Below are 23,879 nucleotides of genomic sequence, written 5' to 3'. Positions count from 1 at the left end.
CCTGTCAAGATTGTAGAGAGCCAACTGTAATTTGTCTTCTGTGTTACAATTAAAATTTGGTCATCTGCATATAATAATATATTTTAACAGTAATTTATTTCTAGTTGTATTCCTGCATTATTGATACATTGCCATTCTTTTAGTATTTCATTTATACATATATTAAAATGAATTTGAGACAGGCTGCATCCTTGTCTTATTCCTCTATTTATTTTTATCCGCTCTGTAGGTGTGTCTTTAGATTTTACTGTTATGATGGTATTTTCATAAATATTGCCCACTGCTTTTATTGTGGAGGTAATTCTATTTTAATTAATATTTCAAAGAGTTTATTTCTTGTTACTAAATCAGAGTCTTTTTCATAGTCTATAAATAATATATGGTATCGAGGTTAAATTCTCTTTGTTTTTCAATTAATTGTTTTAAAGCGAAGACTGAGTCAATGCATGATCAACCCTTTCTAAATCTGATTTGTTTATTTTCTTTTTCAAGAGTGCTGTGTATATTTTATATCCGAATCCAACAAACGTATTCCTCTGTAGTTTGAGTAATGAGTTATCATCTTTTTTATAAATAGGTAAAATAATTGATTTTTTTTCAGTCATCTGGAGCTGCTCCTGTTTGTAAAATTTTGTTTATCAAATTTAATAATCTCTAACGTAGTTCTAAGCTAGCTTATTTAAATAATTCTAAATTGATTCCATCATTACCAGGTGCTTTCTTATTTTTCATTTTCTTTAGTGTTTCCGTTAATTCATCTAATATTATGATTTCTGATTTATCACTTTTGAGTGTTATATCAGGAATATAAAAATCATCATCTTTCCATAAGTTTCCATAATACTTATTCCATTCCTTTTTACTTATAACATCTATGCTAATTTGTTCTTTAATTTCTTTAAGTATTTCAAGATTTTATATGTTGTTGACTGCATACTGTATAACTCTACTTCTAACTCTTACATAGTTATTCCATTTTTCTCTATGTAAAGACCTAACTTCTCTTTTCACTATGGCGTTTTTCCTCTTATAGTTTAATTTATTTTTGATTGTATCTGAAGATAGCCATTTCTATAGGCTTCATTTTTCTCCTGTATTATTTTTACTATATGTTCATTCCAATTTCTTAAGCCTCTTTTCCTGTGCCATTTCTTTTTCTCCAGGCTGTCATTGACTGCTTTCTTTATTATGTTGCAAATTTTCTTCCATTCTGTTTCAATATTTTCATTTACCTCTATTTTTTGTAATTTCTCTTTTAGTTTTAGTTTTGTACAATTTTTTTAATTTCTTCTTGCAATAATTTTATTTAAATATGTTTTCTATTGGTTCTTTGTTTGTTTTCAGCTTCAACCATTTTGGGGAACATATTTCCGATTACTGCATAATGATCTGTATCTAGATGTAGACTTCTATAGACTCAGACATCTGTTATTAGGTTTGCTATTTTTTTTATTTCCTATTATGTAGTCTATTATAGATTTGTAGCCTCTTCCTTCCTAAGTGTATTTGTGAACTTTATGTCTAAAGAAAGAATTTACTGGTTTCAAGTTATTGAACAGGACAAAGTCTATTAATCTTACTCCATTTTTATTTTGGTGTGTTTCTCCATTATTTCCGATACAGTCTTTAATTGGATTGTTACCTGTTCTTGCATTTAAATCTCCTAATATGAATATATAATCATTTTTATTTATTTTGTTAATTATCTGTTGGAACTGTTTGTAAAATTCTTCTGATTCTTCTTTATTTTCCTCAGTGGCGTAGACACTAAATATTATTATATTTCCTCTTTGTATTTTTAATCTTGCTTCTATTATTCTTTCATTCCAATATTTGTAGCTGATTATATTATTTTTCCAGTCTTTAGACATCATTAGTATTGTTCCTGCTTTTGCTCTTTCTGATTTCTTTACGCCGCTAAATATTTGAATGTAGTCATTTAACTCTTTAATCTCTTTTTTTTTTAATTTTTTTTTCCCCTGTTATTGTGTTATTGCTGCTATTTTTATATCATACTGTTTTAGTATTTTCTTTAGTTTGTCATCTTTGTGAGCTATTCTTACCTTCCATGTTAACACTGATATTTTGATTATATCTTTTTCGGTTTTTCAGTATAATTTCCTTCGCCAATCCAGGGTTTGTTTCTGATTTGTTTGTCCGGTTTCTGCTTGTGTGAGACTTGCGAGTAATAAATTTGTCCTGATTTGGTTACCAGCCATATCAGAACAAGTCTGATGACAGGAGTGCTCACTGTAGCCTTCAGACCAGGCATATATCAGGAGCGAATGCTGGTTTTGAAATTCACACTTGCTCTTGTTATCATTCAGGGAGCGAGAGGTGTGATTGAAGTCTGATTGGCGGAATAATGAATTACTGACCATTTAAAACTATATATTTAGAAATTTATGTACATTTAATCATACAAATACAACATTTATTTTACAAATGATATTCTATCTTTTTCAATTTAGCTACTCGAATACAAATTCTACCCTACGGTTCTTCTTTATGAACTGGTCAATAACATCATCATAAAAAGTCGGTTGTAACTTAATTTTCCCAAGCAACATGCACACTTGTAAAGGCTGGCTGAAGCTCACTGGCTAGATCTATTCTGACTGCGTATGGCCTGTGTTTAAGACGACGTGAAGGGAGCAGAAATGGCTATGCACGCGCATGAAATCACAGTGCTGCAGCGAGGACCTGGAAGCGCCGACAACTGAGCAAGACAAAGTAGCTTTGATTAGATGAGCAAGATACACAATGCAAAGCTCAATTATTGCCACGCAAGCTTAAAACGTCTTCTGTTTACAAAAATAAAAGCCTAAATGGAATACTTATAAATGCATGCATTTATTAACAAATAATTATTACTTCTTTCTCAATTAATGAGCTTGCGCAGCAAGTATAGCAAGCATGGATAATTTTCCCCTGGCATATATATGTATATATATATTAAGTATTTCTCTAAATATAACCCCCAACCTGGAGGACCAGACCTTCATATTTATGACCCCTTGGAGACAGGGTGGCCCAGTTATACCTCCCGGGCACTGGGTACCCATCTTAGTTGCCTCGTACGACATGCATGGACTATAGTGGGGCTGTTCTTAATCCGGCTGCCATTATGGAAGAAAGGAAAAATCAATATAAAAAAAATAATGTATCTGCTGAAAGGTATATTAAAAAACTAAAACATGGCCATTACAGTGAAATTCCAGCAAACAAACTTCTGGGACTTCAGAAGTTTGTTTCCTGGAACAAAATAAATAGTTAAATAAATTTAACTGGCACTGAAAAATTGATGCCACTTAATTTTTATTTATTTTTTTATTTTATTACTGTGCATCAATTTACTCCTTAATTATCTATTACAGTTACTTTGCATTTAAGTCAAAAATGGTACTTTTTAAATGCTAAATTTTGTTCCAATTTGCATTAATGATTAATTTTTTATTAAATTTCAATCTCCCCTCTTTCCTACAGCTGATCTATTTTTTTTAACAGTTTTGTGTTGCATAAGAAAGCAATATAGTATTCCTAAAAGTAAATTCGTTCAAGAACAAATTTTCTGTTTTCATTTTTTTTTTCTTTAGCAGTTCATGTTATTTTCAGCTATTAGATTTATTAATCTTTCAAAAAAAATGTATAGATAGAACAGCTGAATTCATTTCATGTGCATTTTGTTACCAAAACCATATTTAGGATAACAGTGCTCTTAGAAATATATATATATAAATAACTAAACAGAACATAATAATATTTCAACTTTCATTCTGTGGCTAAAATCACATTGAATTTGCTTACTTTCTTTTTTTTTTAAAAAAAAAAAAAAAAAACAATTTTTAAAGGGGAGATGATAAATTTCATCATGAGAAATATATATGAACTGGGATTGCCTAAGTGTTAAATCTAGATAACTAGGAAGCGATCTCTGCATAATCTTTTAAGGAATGCAGAGATCTGACCAGAGCTTCTGACCTAATGTTTAATCTCACATTCTGATGATGTGCCCTTTAATAGGTATCTACCCAGATGCTGAACAAACAGTTATGAGGTGACAGTTTGGAATTTAGCCGACCAAATTGTATTCTTATTAGATTGAGCCAAAACATAAAAATGACAGTACAACATCATGGAATATCATGCCAGTTGGGTGTTGCCAAGTTGACCAAGAAACCAGATCACACAGTGAGGTCAGCTGATGGTATAAACTGCAAACTCCAAATCATCATCAGCAGAATTCAAGGTACCATCAGCATAGGAGGTATTAATGGAGAAAAACGGAAAAAGTACCAGGTCCACATAATTTCTTGATCTGACCCTTCTACCTTGTTTTTACTGTAGCTAGGAAAAAACTAATGAGATTCTTCTAAATAACATTACAAGGTGATATTCAGGCAATAGTAGTAGTATTGTAATAGAACAATAGACAGTTATATCATTTGAGTTTCAGCCCAAGAGTGATTCCACAGGAATGGAAAGAATGTATGATGGTCCAATTATGCAAGAATGGTGAAAAAAAACTGATGTTTCTGACTGTGACCTATCAATAGCTCTGGAGTGGTGGTGAAGATTTTAGAGAAGTTGATAAGAACTTATCTGCAGAAATGAGTTGGAATTTCTGCAGACAAGTTCTTATCAACTTCTCTAAAATCTTTACCACCACCACTCTTTATATACTTTGCAAGGACAGCATGGGGGCTACCAAAGGGAGGTAATTTCTGAGCAATTTTCTCATATTTTATAATAATGTTACTGCTAAGTTAAAGGAGTGTATACCCTATGATACTGTTGGATATTGCTAAGGCATCTGACAGGATTCCACATGAAATTCCACTGTTGGATAAATTGGAAGATATAGGACTGGATTGTAAACTGTTGATTTGGTTAAACAGTAGCTGACACTTATGTATCAGAAAGTAGTATGTGGACAGTGGGTGTGAATCTGCCAGATTTAAGGTGACAAGTGATATACCTTGAGGAATCAGTCCTTGGACTACTGTTGTTCAGTCTATAGACTAATGATATTGAAAAAGACCTGACAGAAGATTTCAGTTGTTTTCTGGCAATGCAAAGATAGTCAGGACAATCAGGGGTGCAGCATTTAACAGAATGACTTTAATAAGCTGGACCTGTGGATTGTGATAATGACTATCAGTTCAATGTTGCTAAGTGTAAAGTTATGCACTTTAAAATGATGAGATTTCCAACTGCATCTTGGCATTATGGTGGACAGAAAGTTGAAGTTCAGAGGTCACATAGCTAAAATTGCAAATACAACTCAGAGGATAAGTTGTAATGCTGAAACACACACACTGGTCTGTAAGAATAAGGAAGGCATTTGGCTACTTTACAAGGCTTTGATGTGACCTCACTTGGACTGCTATGTGAAGATTTGGTCTCCTGGGTTCTGAGTAGATTAATCTATGCAGAGAATGCAAGGAAGAGTTACAAAGTTGATATCAGGATTATGGAATGTAGATTTTAAGGACAGACTGAGAGTATATAGACTAAAGGTACTGGGGAAAAAAAAGAAAACTGCTCAATAAATATATAATAGAATACCAGTTAATGGAATTTTTCATTATGTGGAAAGGATGGGGGAAATCCAGTTGTGCTCTCTCTCCCACCTTCCAGTTGAGTTTGCGTACCATTTAAAAAGGCAAGAGCTAGATTTTTCTCACACAGCAGTAAGTGAGTGGAACAGTTTCCCTGTTGAAGTGGTGAGTTCATCTAATATGAATGAGTTTAAGAGAAGGTATGATAGCTGTCATGGGTGATATATGTATAATAAATTTAGTTTAATCCTTTATCCAAGTGTGAGCAAACAAAGTTTGCACCTGAAAGTATCTTCAGGACTGGGGTAAGGTGGTACAACACCAGGGCAACTCGTTGCAAAGGTGAAGCAAGCTACCAACACTCCTGTCTCAGTATCTCCTATAATGCAAAACACATCTCCTTGCAGATATGTCTAATGTTATGCATTAAGGGAAGGGCCACTACCCAGACTAGTTTCGACCTTTATTGAGGTCTCTTCAGTGGGAGCCAGGCCCAAGTTGAGATACCAGGCAGAAGCATTAGCAGGTCATCTCTACCTATAGGAATTGCCAAATGGTGTGCCAACCTTTTTTAATAAATTACTCTGGATTTAGAGAAAGATGTTGAAAGTTTATTTTTCACTTGGTTAGAGTATACTTGGATAAAGGATTAAACTAAATTTATTATACTCTAACCAAGTGAAAAATAAACTTTCAAGGGTGATATATGTATGCCTTCCATCATCTAGTAACAATTTAATATATATTCATAATAGTAATCAGAACGTATGAACTTATTTATACATGTGTAGGGGGAAATGAGAGCACATAAATCAGGTTTAGTTTTTGTGTGATAAGGGAGAAAAGTGGTATACTCTGGTAACAGGCTAGAATGCCCTACATCTCATGTAACAGCCATATCAAAGAAGCAACATAATTCATACATCTTGATGGCTCTCATTAAGCACTTAAACTAGAAAAAAAAAAAAAAATGGGATATGAAAAGCAGTGCCAAGACTAATAATGTTACTTTTTACCATTGATATGTTGATTTACTGGAAGATTGGCATCTGTTATTAACATTCTGTTCATCTTTTGAATTATGTTACATCTCCTCTTGTTAGAACATCCATTTAATCTTAATGAGACAGACTATGGAGTCTGTATAACTAAAACTTTGGCTATACCAGCTATTACAAGTACGTTGCGCCAGTTGCTGAAATTTATTATCTGTGATCTATTAGTTCTTAGTTTAGCAGAATCCCTTTTTTCCAAAGAGTTTAGCTGTCTCACTTTGATCTCTTCCTTTAATAGCTACAGATGATGGTGAAGGACATTGGATTATTGACATGATGATGCACACAGAGGATGAGATCACTGCAGTCTAACTGGACTTTGCCAAATTCGGCAGATCAGTAAGGAAATTGAGATGACCTACACGTTGACTTTCTTCTCTCACACATATATACTCAATGGTTATACTGGTTTGAATGCTAGCTTAGATATGTAATGCTAGTTTTATATTCTTCCTTGTTCTCTCAAAAATAAATATCTTATTTACCATTTTGAAACCACTATTAATATAATGATTATTCTCAATACCCCTGATAACCAATACTTAATATTCTGTTTTATTTTAGGTTTGCCCAGGAAAATTTGCACTCATTGGAGCAGCAGCAATGTTGGGAGGTGTAGTTCGTATGACGATAAGTTTAACTGTAATCTTAATTGAAGCAACTGGAAATATAACATTAGGTCTCCCTCTTATGATCACACTTATGATTTCAAAATGGGTTGGCGATTTCTTCAATGAGGTTTGCTGTGTTTTTTATTACAAATTTCTTAAAATGCTTAATTATTTCCATGTTTCTATTTTTGTCATTGCTATTTGTATTTAAATTGTGCCTTAAGAATATGTATTTTTAGTCAACTTTTTTATTAGTATTCACATTAAAATAAAAAAAAAAGGATTACATGTTTAGCATCTTTCATTATTCTTTTGGTACTATAGACACATTGCAGTAGGATAGTCTCAGCTGAAGCATGTGATATTAGACTATTAGAGTTCAAAAAAAACAGTTGTCGCAAGTTGCATAGATTTTAAAAAAAAATATTTAACATAATTATTAATTTAAAAAAAAAACCTTATAAACAATTAATAGTGATCACTTCCTAAAACTTGGATACTGGCATACAGTCTGATCAGTTCAGGTTCCACTGATTTCTTAACATTTCACATATTTCAAGGAAAAGACGACGAATTTAAACTTGCTGGAATGAAGAGGGTTTTGTCTGGTTCCAAAGAACTCTGTAACTAGTGTCAATAGTGTGAGAAGCTGTTAGATTCCAAAAATGTAATATAGGCTTGATGTTCTTCAATTCTTATCAAGAATCAAGACAGATTGGCTAGTTTGTTCAAAATAGGAAAGATGACATCAGCAGGGTACTTGAGAGACACCCGGTAAGGAAAGAGGTAGCAATTTATCCTTTGTTGATGGTAGGTAGGAACATAGTTTCTGAGCTGGTGTGAACAAAGCATATAGATTGAATTTACAGAGAATCCTTGTTATCTGTTCCAATTTTCCTTTAAGGAAGGGTATTGAAATTTTTTTTTTTTTTTTTTCACATTGGATTGTAGTCTGGTAGAAGGATGATAATTGTCAATAATTTTTTGAATGGTAATTTTGTTATATCCATTACATATCAGATTGCTTTTAATTTTGTTCAGTTCATCTAACAAAAGGGAGAAGAGCAGATCATATGAGGTCTGTGCACAATACTCAATAATACCCAGTTTTGTGATGAATGATGGTGGAAGGGTAAGTGAATGTATCTACCTATAAAGGTTTTCTTCCAATAAACTGAAAATTCAACATGACCTGTGGGATTATGAATTATTACAGTATCTAAAAAGGATAGTTGGTTATTGGATTCACATTCAATAGTGAACTTGATGCAGGAGTACAAGGAGTTTGTTTTCTCTAGGAACTCAGTGTGTGACCAGATTGCAAATATATCATCAACAAAATGTAACCATATACAAGGCTGTGGGAATATAATGTCAGAGAGTCCTTTTTCTAGATGCTCCATGAAATAATCTGATAAGACTGGTGAGATGACCCTGCCCATTGCTCTTCCTTCTATTTGTTTGAACTTACTATGCCATGTAAACTAGCCTGTGTTGATGGTAAATATAAATAGGTTGGCAATGTCTTCTGGGAAATCAGATTGTAAAATCTGAAGAGTCTCTTGTAACGGTATATTGGTGAATAGAGAGACTACATCAAAAGAAACCATGATCTCATTATTAGACAAATGTAGATATTTTATTTTCTGTTTGAAGTGAAGACTGTTTCTGATATAAGAGCTGATATGACCAGCTCTTATATTCTGAAGGTGATGAGAGAGTTGTTTTGCAAGGTAATATGTTGGAAAGCCAATACAGTCCACTATTGGGCATAATGGGTTGCCATCCTTATGCATTTTAGGGAGACTATACAGATGTATCAGATGGGCATGAAGAATTCATATTTCTCGACAGTAATGGCATCACACAATTGTACATTGTCTAATAATATTCTATTTTGGACAGAGGCCATTCAGCCTTGATTAAAATTGAAGAGCATCAAAACTATATTACATTTTTGGAATCTGACAAGCATGGCCTCGCTTTTCACGCTGTTGACACTAGGCACAGAGGTCTTTGGCCAAACAAAACTTCTTCACTCCAGCAATTTCACATTTGATCATCTTTTCCTTGAAACATGTGAAATGCTAAGAAATAAATCATCTGAACATGAACTGATCAGTCTGTATGTCAATATCCAAGTTTTGGGGAAATGATCACTATTAATTGTTCATAAAGTCTTTTTTTAATCTATGCAACTTACTACAAAAGTTCCTATGAACTTCAATAGCGTAATATCATACACTTCATCTGCAACAAAGACATGAGCTAATATACACATGATTTATGACTTTTGATTCATCTTTTTAGTATACTTAATGATCTTAATGCAAAAAAAGAAAATGTTATGGAGAATTTACAAGGAGAAAGGCGATCAGTACACCAATGAGCAGTACAAGGCTCAAGCTAGGAAGGTTACCAGCATAGTAAGAAAAGCTAAATCAGATTATGAGAAGACCTTAGTCAAAGAGATCGAGGGTAATCCCAAAGAGTTCTTCCGCTATGTAGCAAGTAAGAGGAAGAATGACTTCGGAAGGATAACTTTAGTGGGTGCTGATGGTATTGAGGTGACGAAATCAGATGTAATAGTTGAGTTACTGAGTGATCACTTTTCAAAAGTCTATCACCCAAATGAGGATATCTCTATACCTGTAGCAATACCTAATGTGAGAATTGAAGCTAAAGAATCAGAGGTATTTAATATATTGCAAAATTTAAATGCAAACACTGCTGTAGGCTTAGATGGAATATCAGCTCGGGTGTTGCGTGAATGTGCAAATGAATTGTCAACCCCTCTTACTTGGATATTTAATTTAAGTTTGAACTCTGGTATGGTCCCTAGAGAGTGGAAGTTAGGCAAAGTGGTTCCTTTGCATAAGGATGGCTCTAAAACTGCGGTAGTTAATTACAGACCAATCACCATCTCAGGAGTAGTGGGAAAAGTATTGGAAAAGTTGGTTAAAGACAAAATTCAAGAATGGGTGGATCAGGATATGATACTCTATAGAGGCCAACATGGTTTTGTTAAAGGTAGATCCTGCCTTAGCAATCTATTAACTTTTCATAATAGAATGACATCTGAGTTGGACAAAGGAACTGGCTACACAGTGGTATTTCTGGATTTTGCTAAGGCTTTTGACAGGATACCCCATAAAACACTGTTACACAAATTGGAGCAAATGGGAATGGATATTAAATTGGTGATATGGATAGGAGAATGGCTCAGGGAGAGATACCATAAGGTGGTGTATGGAGGAGCCGAGTCCAGAATAAGGCAGGTGACCAGTGGTGTGCCTCAGGGCTCTGTGCTTGGGCCATTGTTGTTTAATTTGTATATAAATGATATAGGAAATGGCTTAAATTTGTTTGCTGAAAGAAAAGTTGTTTGCTGATGATGCAAAGTTGGGTAGCACAATAAAAAATCAAGCTGATGTTGAAAGTTTGCAGGATGATTTAAATAAGCTGGTAAAATGGGCAAAAGATAATGGATGTCAGTTCAATGTGGAAAAGTGTAAAGTCATGCATTTTGGGATTAAAAGATTACCAGCTGTGTACTACATTGATGGAAAGGTACTCCAAGAGATTGATGAGGCTAGGGACTTAGAGGTGTTGGTAGATAGGGAGATGAAGTTCAGAGGACACATTGCTAAGGTGTCCAAGATTGCACATAGGATTACTTGGTTGTTGAGGAACACACTGACATCCAGAGATAAAGAGGTTATTATTCCCCTTTATAAAGCGTTGATACTTCCACATTTGGATTACTGTGCTCAGGTCTGGTCACTTGGATTCCTTGGAGATGAGGCGGCTGTGGAGAGGGTTCAGAGAAGAATGAGTGAGTGATGTAAAAAATGCTCCCTACGTTGATAGATTGAGAGCTTGTGGATTGCAGAGATTGGTTGATAGGTGAAGAAGAGGGGGATATGATAGAAACATTTAAATTACTGAAAAGTTTTTATAGGATTGATGCAGGGGAAATGTTTCAGCTGTGTGATAGTGATGGAAGAACAAGAGGTCATCCCTGGAAATTAAAGAAGAGTGTGGTTAACAAAGGTGTCAGAACAAGGTTTTTTGCCTGGAGGGTGGTGAATGAGTGGAATTCATTGCCTGACTTAGTTGTGAGCTTTTTGTCTGTAAATGAATTCAAGAAGAGATATGACAGATATTGTTTTGCTAGTTTGGGTCTCCCACGATGAGTCTACTGACTCCATGGAGATACCCGTAATAATAATAATAATAATAATAATAATAATAATAATAATAATCTATCTCTCTTACAATGCCCACATAACTTTGGGTGAAATATATTTGTGTTTTTGAATAAATTCTATATAATTTTTGTTACATGTGTAAATCTTGAAACTTACTTTAATGTTTATTGTGTATGTTCCATTAAAGCTATTAATTGATTTGAATTCTGTTAAGGATGTGAAGAACTAAACAGAAAAAGTAATTTTTCTCCTCTGCTGTAAAACAAACAAACCAGCAGGGTCTTTAGGGTTAGGATAAATCACCTATCCTACTAATAAAAATTAGGTTTGAGAAAATCAGTTTACATCGTTGTAAGAAGTTATTCAGTCTAATTTCTAAATAGAATATGGAATAATAATAATAGTAGTACAAAGATAAGAATAATTACTTTTCAAGATATTAAAATATTAATTATAGCTAACACCTATAAAATGTGCTGATGTTAGTCTTCCAAGTTACTGCATTATTTCTCACTTGAACTAATTATTTCAGTACAATATGTCATTGTGAAAAACATAAATTCTTAAATTAGTTGGGGTCACTTAAGGATCAAAGCCAGATAACTGGGTGAAGACCACATCATCTTTAAATAATGCAGAGAATACTTAAGCTTCTGACCTAATGTCCAGTCCCCATGTTGTGCACCCCATTAGTAGAGGTATCCACTGGGTACTGAATAAATGAGGATAGCCTTGCAATTTGGAACTTGGCCAACCAAATTATAACTTCTATTGGCTTAAAAAGAAATGCACGTGATGGTACAACATGGTTAGATTTCATGCCAGCTGTGTGGCATCCAGTTAAACAAGGCCCCTACTGCTTTCATTACAAAACCTGAGTAAACTGTGAAAATTAAGCTACTGCAAAAAACTCCAACTCAACATTTGAAAGAAAAAGAAGAAAAACAACCCCAACATCAGAAAAAGTGAAGGTAGGGACCATCAACATAAGAAGTATTAATGGAAAAGAAATTGAACTTGTAGAACTTAAAAGTACCACATGGGCATTGGTCTTACTGAGACAGAGAAAAATATAACATCCCATATAAGTATGGGATGTTATATTCTGACAATAACAATCAAGAAAAAGGAGGAGTGGAGATAGCATTCAACACCAAACATGAAGATAAATTTCTTGACTGGAAGACAGTTTCAGGAAAAGGTGGCCAAACTTCAAAATGGGGAAATGAACAATGTATGGTCCCACAGAGGGTTCTCCTTAGGTAGAAGTGGAGGAATTTTTCAAGCATTACGCATATAGAAGTATGTTGGGGGGGGGAAAAATGATGCTTGTTCAAGTTTGGAAGTGATCATCACTTAATTGTAAGTAAGATAAAAAATGAATATTGTATTGAAAAGAACAATATAAGAAAGTAGGTAGAAGTGGAGGAATTTTTCAAGCATTACGCATATAGAAGTATGTTGGGGGGGGAAAAATGATGCTTGTTCAAGTTTGGAAGTGATCATCACTTAATTGTAAGTAAGATAAAAAAATGAATATTGTATTGAAAAGAACAATATAAGAAAGTAGGTAGAAGTGGAGGAATTTTTCAAGCATTACGCATATAGAAGTATGTTTAGGGAAAAAATGATGCTTGTTCAAGTTTGGGAGTGATCATCACTTAATTGGAAGTAAGATAAAAAAATGAATATTGTATTGAAAAGAACAATATAAGAAAGTTTGCCAGTGAGACATCAAAACATTCGATTTGGCATCTCATTGGCAAACTCTGAGGAAAACATTGATTCAGATAAGGAGGCATGTAGTGAAGTTGTTTGCAAGGATAGAAAAATAAGAACACTCTGATGGACACAAGAAATTAAAGAAGCAGTCCTGAAAAAGAAGAAGAAGAAACCACATTGAAAGCTCCTAGCAAATAAGTCAGCAGATGCCCTAAGAAATACAAAGAAAAATGTAAGAGAGTTGAGCCGTGTGTAAAAGTAGCTAAGTCATGAAAATGCTTTGGTTAGAATATAGAAGATAAATATCTGGAAGTGCTAAAATGTTCTGGAGGCTATTGTTATATGCTTAGAAATGGAAAAAAGAGTATCGTAAAATGAATCAAAAAGGATAAAGGTGACATGAAAACTGATGATGAGGATGTCTCAAGTAATACTTGGAAAGACTGTTAAATGAAACAAGCAGTGACAGAGCAGTAGCAGAATATATTCAAGAAGAATGGTGCATATCAGTTCTTGAAATAGAAAAAGCTATCAAAAGCCTAAAATGTTGAAAGGCAGCTGGAGCAAATATTTGACCAGAAATGCTTAAATATAGTAGTATAAAAGTTTTGCAGTATTTATGCTACATAATTAAGAGGGCCTGGTGAGAAGGTCAAATTCTAGATGGAGTAGAGCTTTATTAGTTCCTATCTATAAAAAGGGGATTAAAGTTGAATGCAAGAATTACAGAAGAATTTCACTACTAGGTGTTCAAGTTAAGATTTTTGTAAGTGTACTTGAGAAAAAGGTTAAGGAAGATTGTGAAAGAAAAACTTGGAGAAGAAGAAACTTGGTTCATGCTAAATAAAGGTTGTCAAGATCAAATTTTCACTTGATGACAAATAGTTGAGAAGTCATGGGATGTCATGAGAATCATGACAAGGATCTGTACTTCAGTTATGTAGTGAAATTCTATTAATAGATTTGAATTCTGTTAAGGATGTGAAGAACTAAACAGAAAAAGTAATTTTTCTCCTCTGCTGTAAAACAAACAAACCAGCAGGGTCTTTAGGGATAGGATAAATCACCTATCCTACTAATAAAAATTAGGTTTGAGAAAATCAGTTTACCTGGTTGTAAGAAGTTATTCAGTCTAATTTCTAAATAGAATATGGAATAATAATAATAGTAATAATAATAAAAATAATAATAATATAACAAGGTGCCCAGAAAAAAGTTTTTCAAAATGCTATATAATGTGAGGTAAATGGGGTATAATATCTGCATAACATATAAAGGGAAAGTCGTGCTACATCTCAAGTTAATCCATTAACAACTTCAGTTGTTTTTGATAAATACACTTCACATCTTGTAATTCATTTTTTGATGAACCGTTCATTCGACAATTTGTAGTTTTGGATGAATTGTGTTTTTGAATAATTGCCTTTCATTAAAATTGTCGTTCGATTAATTGTTTTCGGTGAATTTTCTGGATACCCATATATTTGCTCCCATAATTTTTCTTACATCTCATCTGTCTTCTAATCTTCAATCAGCCATTTTATTGTTTTTATCCCAGTTTATCAATCAGTGATTGATATACTGCTAATTTCTTCCTTATTCCATATAAATTTATTGAAATGGCTCCTCCATACCAGCTTTGCTTAATCTATACATATTTCTAATATAACTATATAATGATAAAATTTTGGCCGAGTGGTTAGTGTATCCGCTTTCCAGCAAACAGACTGCAGGTTCGAATCCCACATAGGCATGGATGTTTGTGATTGTCTTCCACCTTCATACAAGTGTAGATACTCTCTCCCAATATAGACTGGGTTAAAATGGGAGTAGTAGCCAAACCTCCTTCAATGGGAGAGGCCTTCACCTTGCAGTGGGTAGCAAATTGGCTGTTCATCATCAATGATATAACTCACTAAAATTGTACTTAATAAACTATAAACTATAAAAAAGCCAACTGCATTCTCCATTGAGAATGCAGGTTTTTTTTTTTTTTTTTTTTTTTTTTTTTTTTTTTTTTTGTGCCTGGTTTCATTCCTGGTTTATTTAGGATTTCAGATCAAAACTCGATAACTTGTAGGAGACCTCCACTTAACCGGTAAGAAACAAAACTAACTAACTATAGTTTCTGACTCAATGTCCATTTCTCACCTTCTTATGGTACACCTCTTTGTTGGATATCCACCTGAATACCTAATACTGTTGAGTTTCTGTAGTAAATACTACAAAAGAACCAACCAAAGTGCCATAAGTACAGTGCTCTGCTAAAAGAAATTCGCTATAGTAAATTGTTTTCCTGCGGTCCCTAGAAGTTTGCTATTCAAGATATACAGGAAAAAAAAAAAAAAAACATTTAAACCCTTTTATTAGACTGCAACAGACAGATAATGAATCTTTTCCATAGTATATACTCACACATGTAAGAGAAAACTAAATAGAATGTATTACTCCTATACATTTCGCTCAGTATGCCATGAACTTCATTCAGAGAGAAGGAAGAAATGGCCACAACATTTAAATTAGGAACAAGTCATGCAGCATGCATATACTATCATGTGTCTTGGTCGCAGCCGTACAGAAAGGAGGAAACACTATTAGAGTTCTAGAGAAGTAAGTATAGTTATATATTTAAATATATATATATATAAAACTATAACTGAGAGGAAACCTCCACATAGCCTTTAAAGGAATGCGAAAAACCGACCAGGGCTTCTAACCTAATGTCCAATCCTCACCTTCTCGTGGTGCACCATGTTAGGTATCTACCTGGATACTGAACGAACGAGAATGGACTGGCAATCTGGGATTTAGCCAACCAAATTTTATTCTTATTTGGCTTAAAATAATGGTACAAGATAACAAAATTTCATGCCGGCTGGGGTGTCGCCAGGTTAAACGAGGCCTCCTTTGTTTTTGCCAGGGAACTAGGGTGAACAGCGAAAAGTCAGCTACTGGAACAAATCTGAAAGCACACCCCAACTCAACATCACCAGAGTTAAAGATCGGTACTATCAACATAAGAAGCCTGAATGGCAAAAAAATTGAACTAGCTGAGGAATCAAATGAGTACCAAATCGACATGATAGGGGTCACTGAAACAAAAAAGACAAAAACTGGTGAGATATTTCTGAGCAATAAATACAAAATGTTATATTTAGGCAATGACAATCAAGAAAAAGAAGGGGTAGCCATAGTGGTCAACACTAAATACGAGGCTAATCTTCTTGAATGGCAGGCAGTCTCAAGTAGACTGAGGTGGACAAATATCAGAATGGAGAACTGGAAAATGAGACTTATTTGTGCCTATGGTCCCACAGAAGGCTCTGCTAAGGTAGAAGTGGAGGAATTTTTTGAGGCTCCAGACAAAGCTACTGACACAATGAAAAAGGAAAAGTGGGTCCATGTTGGGGATCTAAATAGCAGAGTAGGAAGTGATTGTAATAAAAATGTACACAAATTCACATGGAGAGAAGAGGCAAGGAATAAGAAAAGACTAATTGTCTATGTTATTGTTGATAGTGATGTTTTCTCCCTGGTGCAGGACCCCAGAGTGTACAGAGGATTTGAAATTGGAAGTGATCACTATTTAGTCTTGAGCAGGATAAAATTGAATTTCATATTGAAAAGAATAACATGTAAGAAAGTTTTAAAGCGAATAAAAGTTGAGCATCTCTCAGATGTGAACTGTAGACTAAAATACACAAAGATTATTACAAAAAAAAAAATGAAAGAGTTCTGCGAACGAGAACCAAACCTTGGAGATTCAGTGGCAAACCTTCAAGAAAACCCTGATTGCTTCAGCCAGAGAGGCATGTGGTGAGGTTGTCTGCAAGGATAGAAAAATCAGAACTCTGTGGTGGACACAGGAAGTTAAAGAGGCAGTGAAGGAAAAGAAGAAAGCATATCAAAAGTTCCTGGCAAATAAGTCAGCTTGTGCTTTTAGAGAATACAGAGACATATGTAAGAAAGCTAAACACTATGTAAAACTAGTTAAACAAAAGTCATAGGAGGACTTTGGCAAGAATATAGAAAATAAATATCAAGAAGGTGGCAAAATATCCTGGAGGTTGTTGAAGAAGCTTGAGAATGGAGGAAAGAGTGCCATAAAAGGAATTAGAGATGATAAAGGTGACATGAAAACAGGGGAAAAAGATATCCTTGAAGTATGGAGTAATTACTTTGAAAAACTGCTAAATGAAACAAGCAGTGATGACAGCACAGTGGTAAAAAACACTGACCAGGCATGCAGTCAGGAATACATATCCATACTTGAAGTAGAAAAAGCCATCAAAGGCTTGAAATGTGGAAAGGCAGCAGGAGTAGATGATATTCAACCAGAAATGCTGAAATATGGTGGTATAAAAGTCTTACAGTTGCTGCAATGTTCAGAAGGCCTGGACTGAGGGACGAATTCCTGATGGTTGGAGTAGAGCTCTCATAGTACCAATATATAAAAAGGGAAATAACACTGAATGTGAAAATACAGAGGTATTTCTCTACTGAGTGTTCCTGGTAAGATATATGCAAGTCATCATCATCAAATTCCTGACATATGCCCTCAAGGGATTGTACAGGATATGATGGTACTCCATGAAAAATTATGTCATTACTAACTTGCTATCTACAATTTTTCCTCCAAATCAGTCTCCTACTTGTCAAGATTCCAATATTATCATTATCAGATCGTATATTTCTGTCTAAGGCACATTGTACCGTATCAATCCACCTATATCTTGATCTTCCTCTGGGTCATTTTCCTGCTAACCTGGCAGAGAACACTTGCTTTGCTAATCTTTCCTTGCCCATTCTGTTTAAATGACCATACCACCTGAGATTAGCTCTGCTAATGCATTCCTGGATGCCAACAATGTCAAGTTCTTTCCTAATATCCTCGTTTTTAATATGATATTGCCATTGATGCCATCTGTTCACGCCTCTAATCTTTCTCAGGATTTTCATATCTATGGTCTCTATCTAGTCTTTGGTCAAGTGTTTTACTTCTTACCCACCTCTCAGATCCATAAGTTAAAACTGGTTTGAACACTGTCTTGTATACAGCTAATTTAGTGTTCCGACTAATTTCTCTCTTATTCCATATGAATGTATTCAGTTGACTTCCTACCATCCCAGCTTTGTTGATTCTGTTGTCTATTTTCATATTTAATTTACCATCTTCAGTAAAAATCGTGCCTAAGTAGCTGAATTATTTTACTTGTTCCACAGGTTCACCGTTTACAACACAGTCGACATTTTCAACAATTCTGCCTATTTTCATTGTCTTGGACTTTTTAATGCTGACCTTCATACCATATCTATTACAACAGTTATTCTTGCAAGATATGCAAGTATACTTGAGAAACAGTTGAGAAGAATTGTGGAAGAAAAGCTTGGTGAAGAACAATCTGGATTCAGGCCAAATAGAGGCTGTCAGGATCAGATCTTCACTTTACTGCAATTAGTTGAGAAAGCATGGGAATATAACAAAGATCTGTATTTAAGTTTTGTCGATCTGGAAAAGGCACACGACAAGGTGCCAAGAGAGAAGCTGTTCAATACCCTAGAGTTATATGGTGTCAATGGGGCATTATATCAAGCAATACGTAGTCTTTATTTGAGTTACAAGTCAGCAGTTAGACTTGAAGGACGTTCAGGAAGATGGTTTAATGTTAAATTTGGTGTGAGACGAGGATGTACATTATCACCTATGTTATTCATTATCTGTTTGAATCACATTATGAAGGAAAGTGGTATTAAACATGATATCAGAATTGGAGATATAAATGTCAGCTCTTTGCTTTATGCGGATGATGTTATACTTCTAAATAAATCCGCTACAAGTTTGCAAGATTCCCTGACTAAATTGAATAACTGTTGTAATAGATATGGTATGAAGGTCAGCAATAAAAAGACAAAGACAATGAAAATAGGTAGAATCGTTGAAATGTCAACTGTGTTTTGAATGGGGAACCTGTGGAACAAGTAAGACATTTCAGTTACTTAGGCATGATTTTTAGTGACGATGGTAAATTAAATATGGAAATAGACAACAGAACCAACAAAGCTGGTAGGAAGTCAATTGAATAAATTCATATGGAATAAGAGAGAAATTAGTCAGAACACTAAATTAGCTTCTTGTATACAGCTAATTTAGTGTTCTGACTAATTTCATGACAGTGTTCAAACCAGTTTTAACTTATGGATCTGAGAGCTGGTTCAGAAGTAAAACACTTGACCAGACTAGAGACCGCCGATATGAGAGGCCTGAGAAAGATTAGGGGCGTGAGCAGATGGCATCAATGGCAATATCATATTAAAAATGAGGATATTAAGAAAGAACTTGACATTGTCAGCATCCAGGAATTCATTAGCAGAGCTAATCTCAGGTGGTATGGTCACTTGAACAGAATGGCCGAGTAAAGCTTAGCAAAGCAAGTGTTCTCTCCTTGTTCAGGTTGATAGGAAAACGACCCAGAGGAAGACCAAGATATAGGTGGATTGATACGGTACAATGTGCCTTAGATGATAGAAATATGAGATCTGATAATGTTGAAGTATTGACAAGCAACAGACTGATTTGGAAGAAAATTGTAGATAGGAAGTTAGTAATGATGTAAATTTTTCATGTCGTACTATCATATCCTGTACACCTCTTTGAGGGTTTATGTCAGGAATTTGATGATGAAGATGATATAAATAATTGATAGCAATCAATTCCCAGAACTTAGAGATAGGCATGCAATCTTAATTTAGATTAGAATGGTGGCATAAAATTTCCATGTGTCTAGTATCGATGGCATGAAGCAATGCCTGAACCTTCTGATTCCAGGAATCTTATATAATCTTGATGTTCTTAAATTCATAGCAGAATGGCCAGTCTGTTCAAAGTAGCAAAGATGACAAGAAAAGAGCATTTGTACACCAGGCAAGGATAGAGATGATAATATATCTTTGATAGGCAGTAAGGAAAATGATAAATTTACAGTGTTACTTGATAAACAAACAGTGTTTGTTTGAATGTGGTATATAGATTATCTCTGTGAAGAGCTCTTGCTGTTTGCTTGAAAGTTTTTCTTTAACTTAGGGTATGCTGCCTTCTCCCTGAACGAAACTCGTGACATGTTAAGCAAAATATATAGGAGTAATAAATTCTGTAAAGTTTTCTTTTACATGTGCAAAGCCATTATTTAAAATATTATACTATGAATCTTTTCCATGTTCACTGACTGTGTCTACCTTTAATATTTGCTCGTTTTACTAATTCAAGGATGACACACTAATAGACATTAATGTTTGCTTTTCCTGGATGGTAGAGAAAATAAATAGCCATGTATATTCTGCTATAGCATCAAGCTTTGAAAAACAAAATAATAAAAAATGCTTGTTAATCAATCAAACCTTTTGCAACAAGAAAAAACTGTAGTACTGCTGTAATATTAAAATGTTTTTTTTTTTTTTCATAGTAACATGATCAGATTGTAAAATTTTCTTTTGTTTAGGGTCTCTATGATATCCATATACAAGTGTCAGGAGTGCCTATTTTGGGATGGGAACCACCACCACTTTCTTACAACATATATGCAAGGTAAACAATTGTTTTATGTCATGGATTATATATCTAACCTTCCTAATTATAATCAGTAATATCAGAAGCTATCCATTTTGGAACAAGAATTATTATTTGAAATGCAGCAAATTTCAGTATTCTGATTTCAATGTTTATTTGGTCTCTAAACAAGATCTCTTTCCAATTTTACTATCAAGTGATCCCATGTTTCTATGTTCTTTTTTCCTACATTTTTTTTTCCTTACTATTGCTCTTTTTTATTTATAATTAATTTCTACTTCTAGCGATTTTGTATTTATCCATTGTTCATATATTTCTTTCTTGTCTTTGATTATCACTTCTATTCTCATCCTAGTTTCTTATTCCCCTTCTCCTTTTTCATGCATGTTTTAGTCCAAGACATTGTTGCCACACCTTATTATGGTTTTTTAAATTATTGCATTCTCTTTCTATATCATCACTTTCTTTTATTTGTTCTAGTTTCTCATTTATTCTTTGCAAATAGAGGTAATTATTACTTTTATCATCTAAGAGTTGAACTCTAAAATATTCCTGGGGATTTCTCTTTGCAATTATTTGTTCGATTTTAAACCATCTTGGAAGTATTCTCAATTTTCCTTTTAATTAATAAATTGTACTCTTTAAGAAATAAGAAGGAAGATGGTCTTAAAGAAAGCAGTAGTTATTTGAGTTTGGTGTTGAACTGTGAATGAAGTGTTGAATAGCTGCTATATGCATTTTAACAGATTTAGAAAAAAAAGCGGAGAAATTATATTCCAATTTCAGTTAGCATTGTTGAAATATTTATAGGAAATACAAGCAGCAGAAACTAAAAGTCTTCCTGCAAGAGATTGGAGCTAATTACTGAGAGCGGTCTTTTTAAGTAATAAATAAAAGGAACTCACCCCATTCAGTCATGCATTCTATTGCAGCAGAAAAGAGTCAGTTGTTTTGTTAAAATATTTTAGTTTTAGAGTTTTATTAGAGTTTTAGATTATTACAGTTTTAGGGTAATGTCCCAACAATTCATAGTGCAGATCCCTTAATTTTCCCATTGCAAAACACCTTTGTGGACAGGTGCATTGTCCTCATGAAAGATGATTTTTTTTCTTCTGCAAACCAGGTCTTTTCTCACAAATTCTTTCGTATAGTCTGGTTAAAAGATCGGAATAATATTCCCCGGTTATTGTTTTACCCTTTTCAAGATAATTAAAAAACAAAAGCATCCCAAAACACTGATGCAATGATCTTTCCTGCTGATGGAACCGACTTTGTCTTCTTTGACGCTGAATCGACTTTAGTCAACTGAATAAATTTATATGGAATAAGAGAGAAATTAGTCAAAACACTAAATTAGCTGTATTCTAGGCGGTGTTCAAAGCAATTTTAACTTATGGATCTGAGAGCTGGGTGAAGTAAAACGCTTGACCAAAGACTAGAGAGCCCAGATATGAAAGTTCTGAGAAAGATTAGAGATGTGAATAGATGGCATCAATGGCAACATCATATTAAAAACAAGGATATTAGGAAAAAACTTGACATTGTTAACATCCAGGAATGTGTTAGCAGAGCTAACCTCCAGTGGTATGGTCACTTAAACAGAATGGGAGAGTAAAGATAAGCAAAATAAGTATTTTCTGCAAGGTTGGCAGGAAAAAGACCCAGAAGAATACCAAGGTATAGGTGAATTGATATGGTAAAAAGTACCTTAGATGATAGAAATATAAGATCTGACAATGTTTTGTAGGGTCTTGACAGGTAACAGATTGATTTGGAGATAAATTGTAGATAGGAAGTTATTAATGATTTGATTTTTTAACAATACTTGTGACATAATGATTAGAAATATATACACGTTAGCACAAGAATAATGTTTAATTTGCCAAATATTTTGGTCTGAATATTACAGACCATTTTCAGTGGCTACATAGGAATAGTTTTTTAAAAAATTATTATATATATAAATTATTAATTACTTAAATAATTTTTAAATAACTATTATATAAAAAACAAAATTTTTTTAAATAGTTTTTTAAAAAACTATTCCTATATAGCCACTGAAGATGGTCTGTAATATTCAGACCGAAATATTTGGCAAATTAAACATTATTCTTGTGCTAATGTGTATATACAGTATTTCTAGTTATTAATGGTGTAAATGTTTCATGGATACTATCATATCCTGTACACCCTTTGAGGGTACATGTCAGGAATTTGATGTTAATGATGACAAAAATTTTAAATTGACTGATCAGCCTTATATCTTGTTGTTGTACTTGAAGGTTCTGTATTTTCTTCAGCCCTTCTTTTAAAATGTTATTCATGCATATGTTCTAAATGCCTCATCAGTCCACTAGTGTTTAATCCCTTAAATTTGCTTTGGACAAATAACTACTGAGTTTCTTCCTTAATTTTTACATTTCTTAAAGTGTTTCTAAACTTTAAAATAAAAATATTAAAATGATAAATACTTTTTATCTTATCAAGTTATCAAATGTGAAACAAATTTATGGTTAAATCCATTGGCTGTTGGTAGTAATCTTTTGTTTTATTTAAGTAACAAACTTTCTGATAATAGGGATGATTCTATGAATGAAATATTGGTAATAAAAATGTCTATACATGTGGCTGTTTCATTGCACTTGATTCATAGTCATATTAGTCATATATTAATGTATTGGTATGGGGTGATTCAAAAGTCTCTATGCATAGAGTAAATGGTCACTTTTTTTTTCTTTTTTTTTTTATGATCTTTATTGTATTCACAAAATGTGCCCTACATGGTTGCCATTCCTTTAAAAAGGAATGGTAGCTTCCTGATCTAGCCATGAGAATGATTTTATATGCTCTTTAGGGACAAAGGCATCTTATAAACAGAAAAAAAGAAACAGTATTCCTATGTATGGAGACTATCCATCATCTTTAATCTGTACTATTCAGAATTCATTTTATTATAATTCTCAATTTGTGTCTTGACAACAAGGATTCAAAAAATTTCCTGTGAATTCCATACTGGGCATTTCCCAATACAAAAATCCTACTTGAAATCTTTTTTGATAACTCCCATCTGGGTTTGCTTATTGTTCAGATATGATTTTAATAAAATTTTTATTCATATTCTTTTGTATATTCCAACAGTTTGATAATTTCTTTCT

General features: G+C 33.6%; 1 protein-coding gene across 1 annotated transcript in view; it reads left to right on the top strand.

Moving 5' to 3' along the window:
• The window catches only part of LOC150108972 (H(+)/Cl(-) exchange transporter 7-like), a 327,290-nt gene that overhangs the window by 189,121 nt on the left and 114,290 nt on the right, over positions 1 to 23,879 (top strand). The window contains exons 16-17 of the mRNA XM_090401357.1: positions 7,181 to 7,354; positions 20,657 to 20,742. Of these exons, the coding sequence (XP_090257483.1) occupies positions 7,181 to 7,354; positions 20,657 to 20,742 (260 nt within the window). The remainder of the gene's footprint in view (positions 1 to 7,180; positions 7,355 to 20,656; positions 20,743 to 23,879) is intronic.

Source organism: Typopeltis vanoorti, chromosome 2, assembly GCF_054136105.1.
Source record: "Typopeltis vanoorti isolate ZY-2024b chromosome 2, IOZ_Tvanoo_1.0, whole genome shotgun sequence".
NCBI lineage: Eukaryota > Metazoa > Arthropoda > Arachnida > Uropygi > Thelyphonidae > Typopeltis > Typopeltis vanoorti.
The sequence above is the reverse complement of the archived record's forward strand: the minus strand, read 5'-3'. Positions and strand labels throughout refer to the sequence as shown.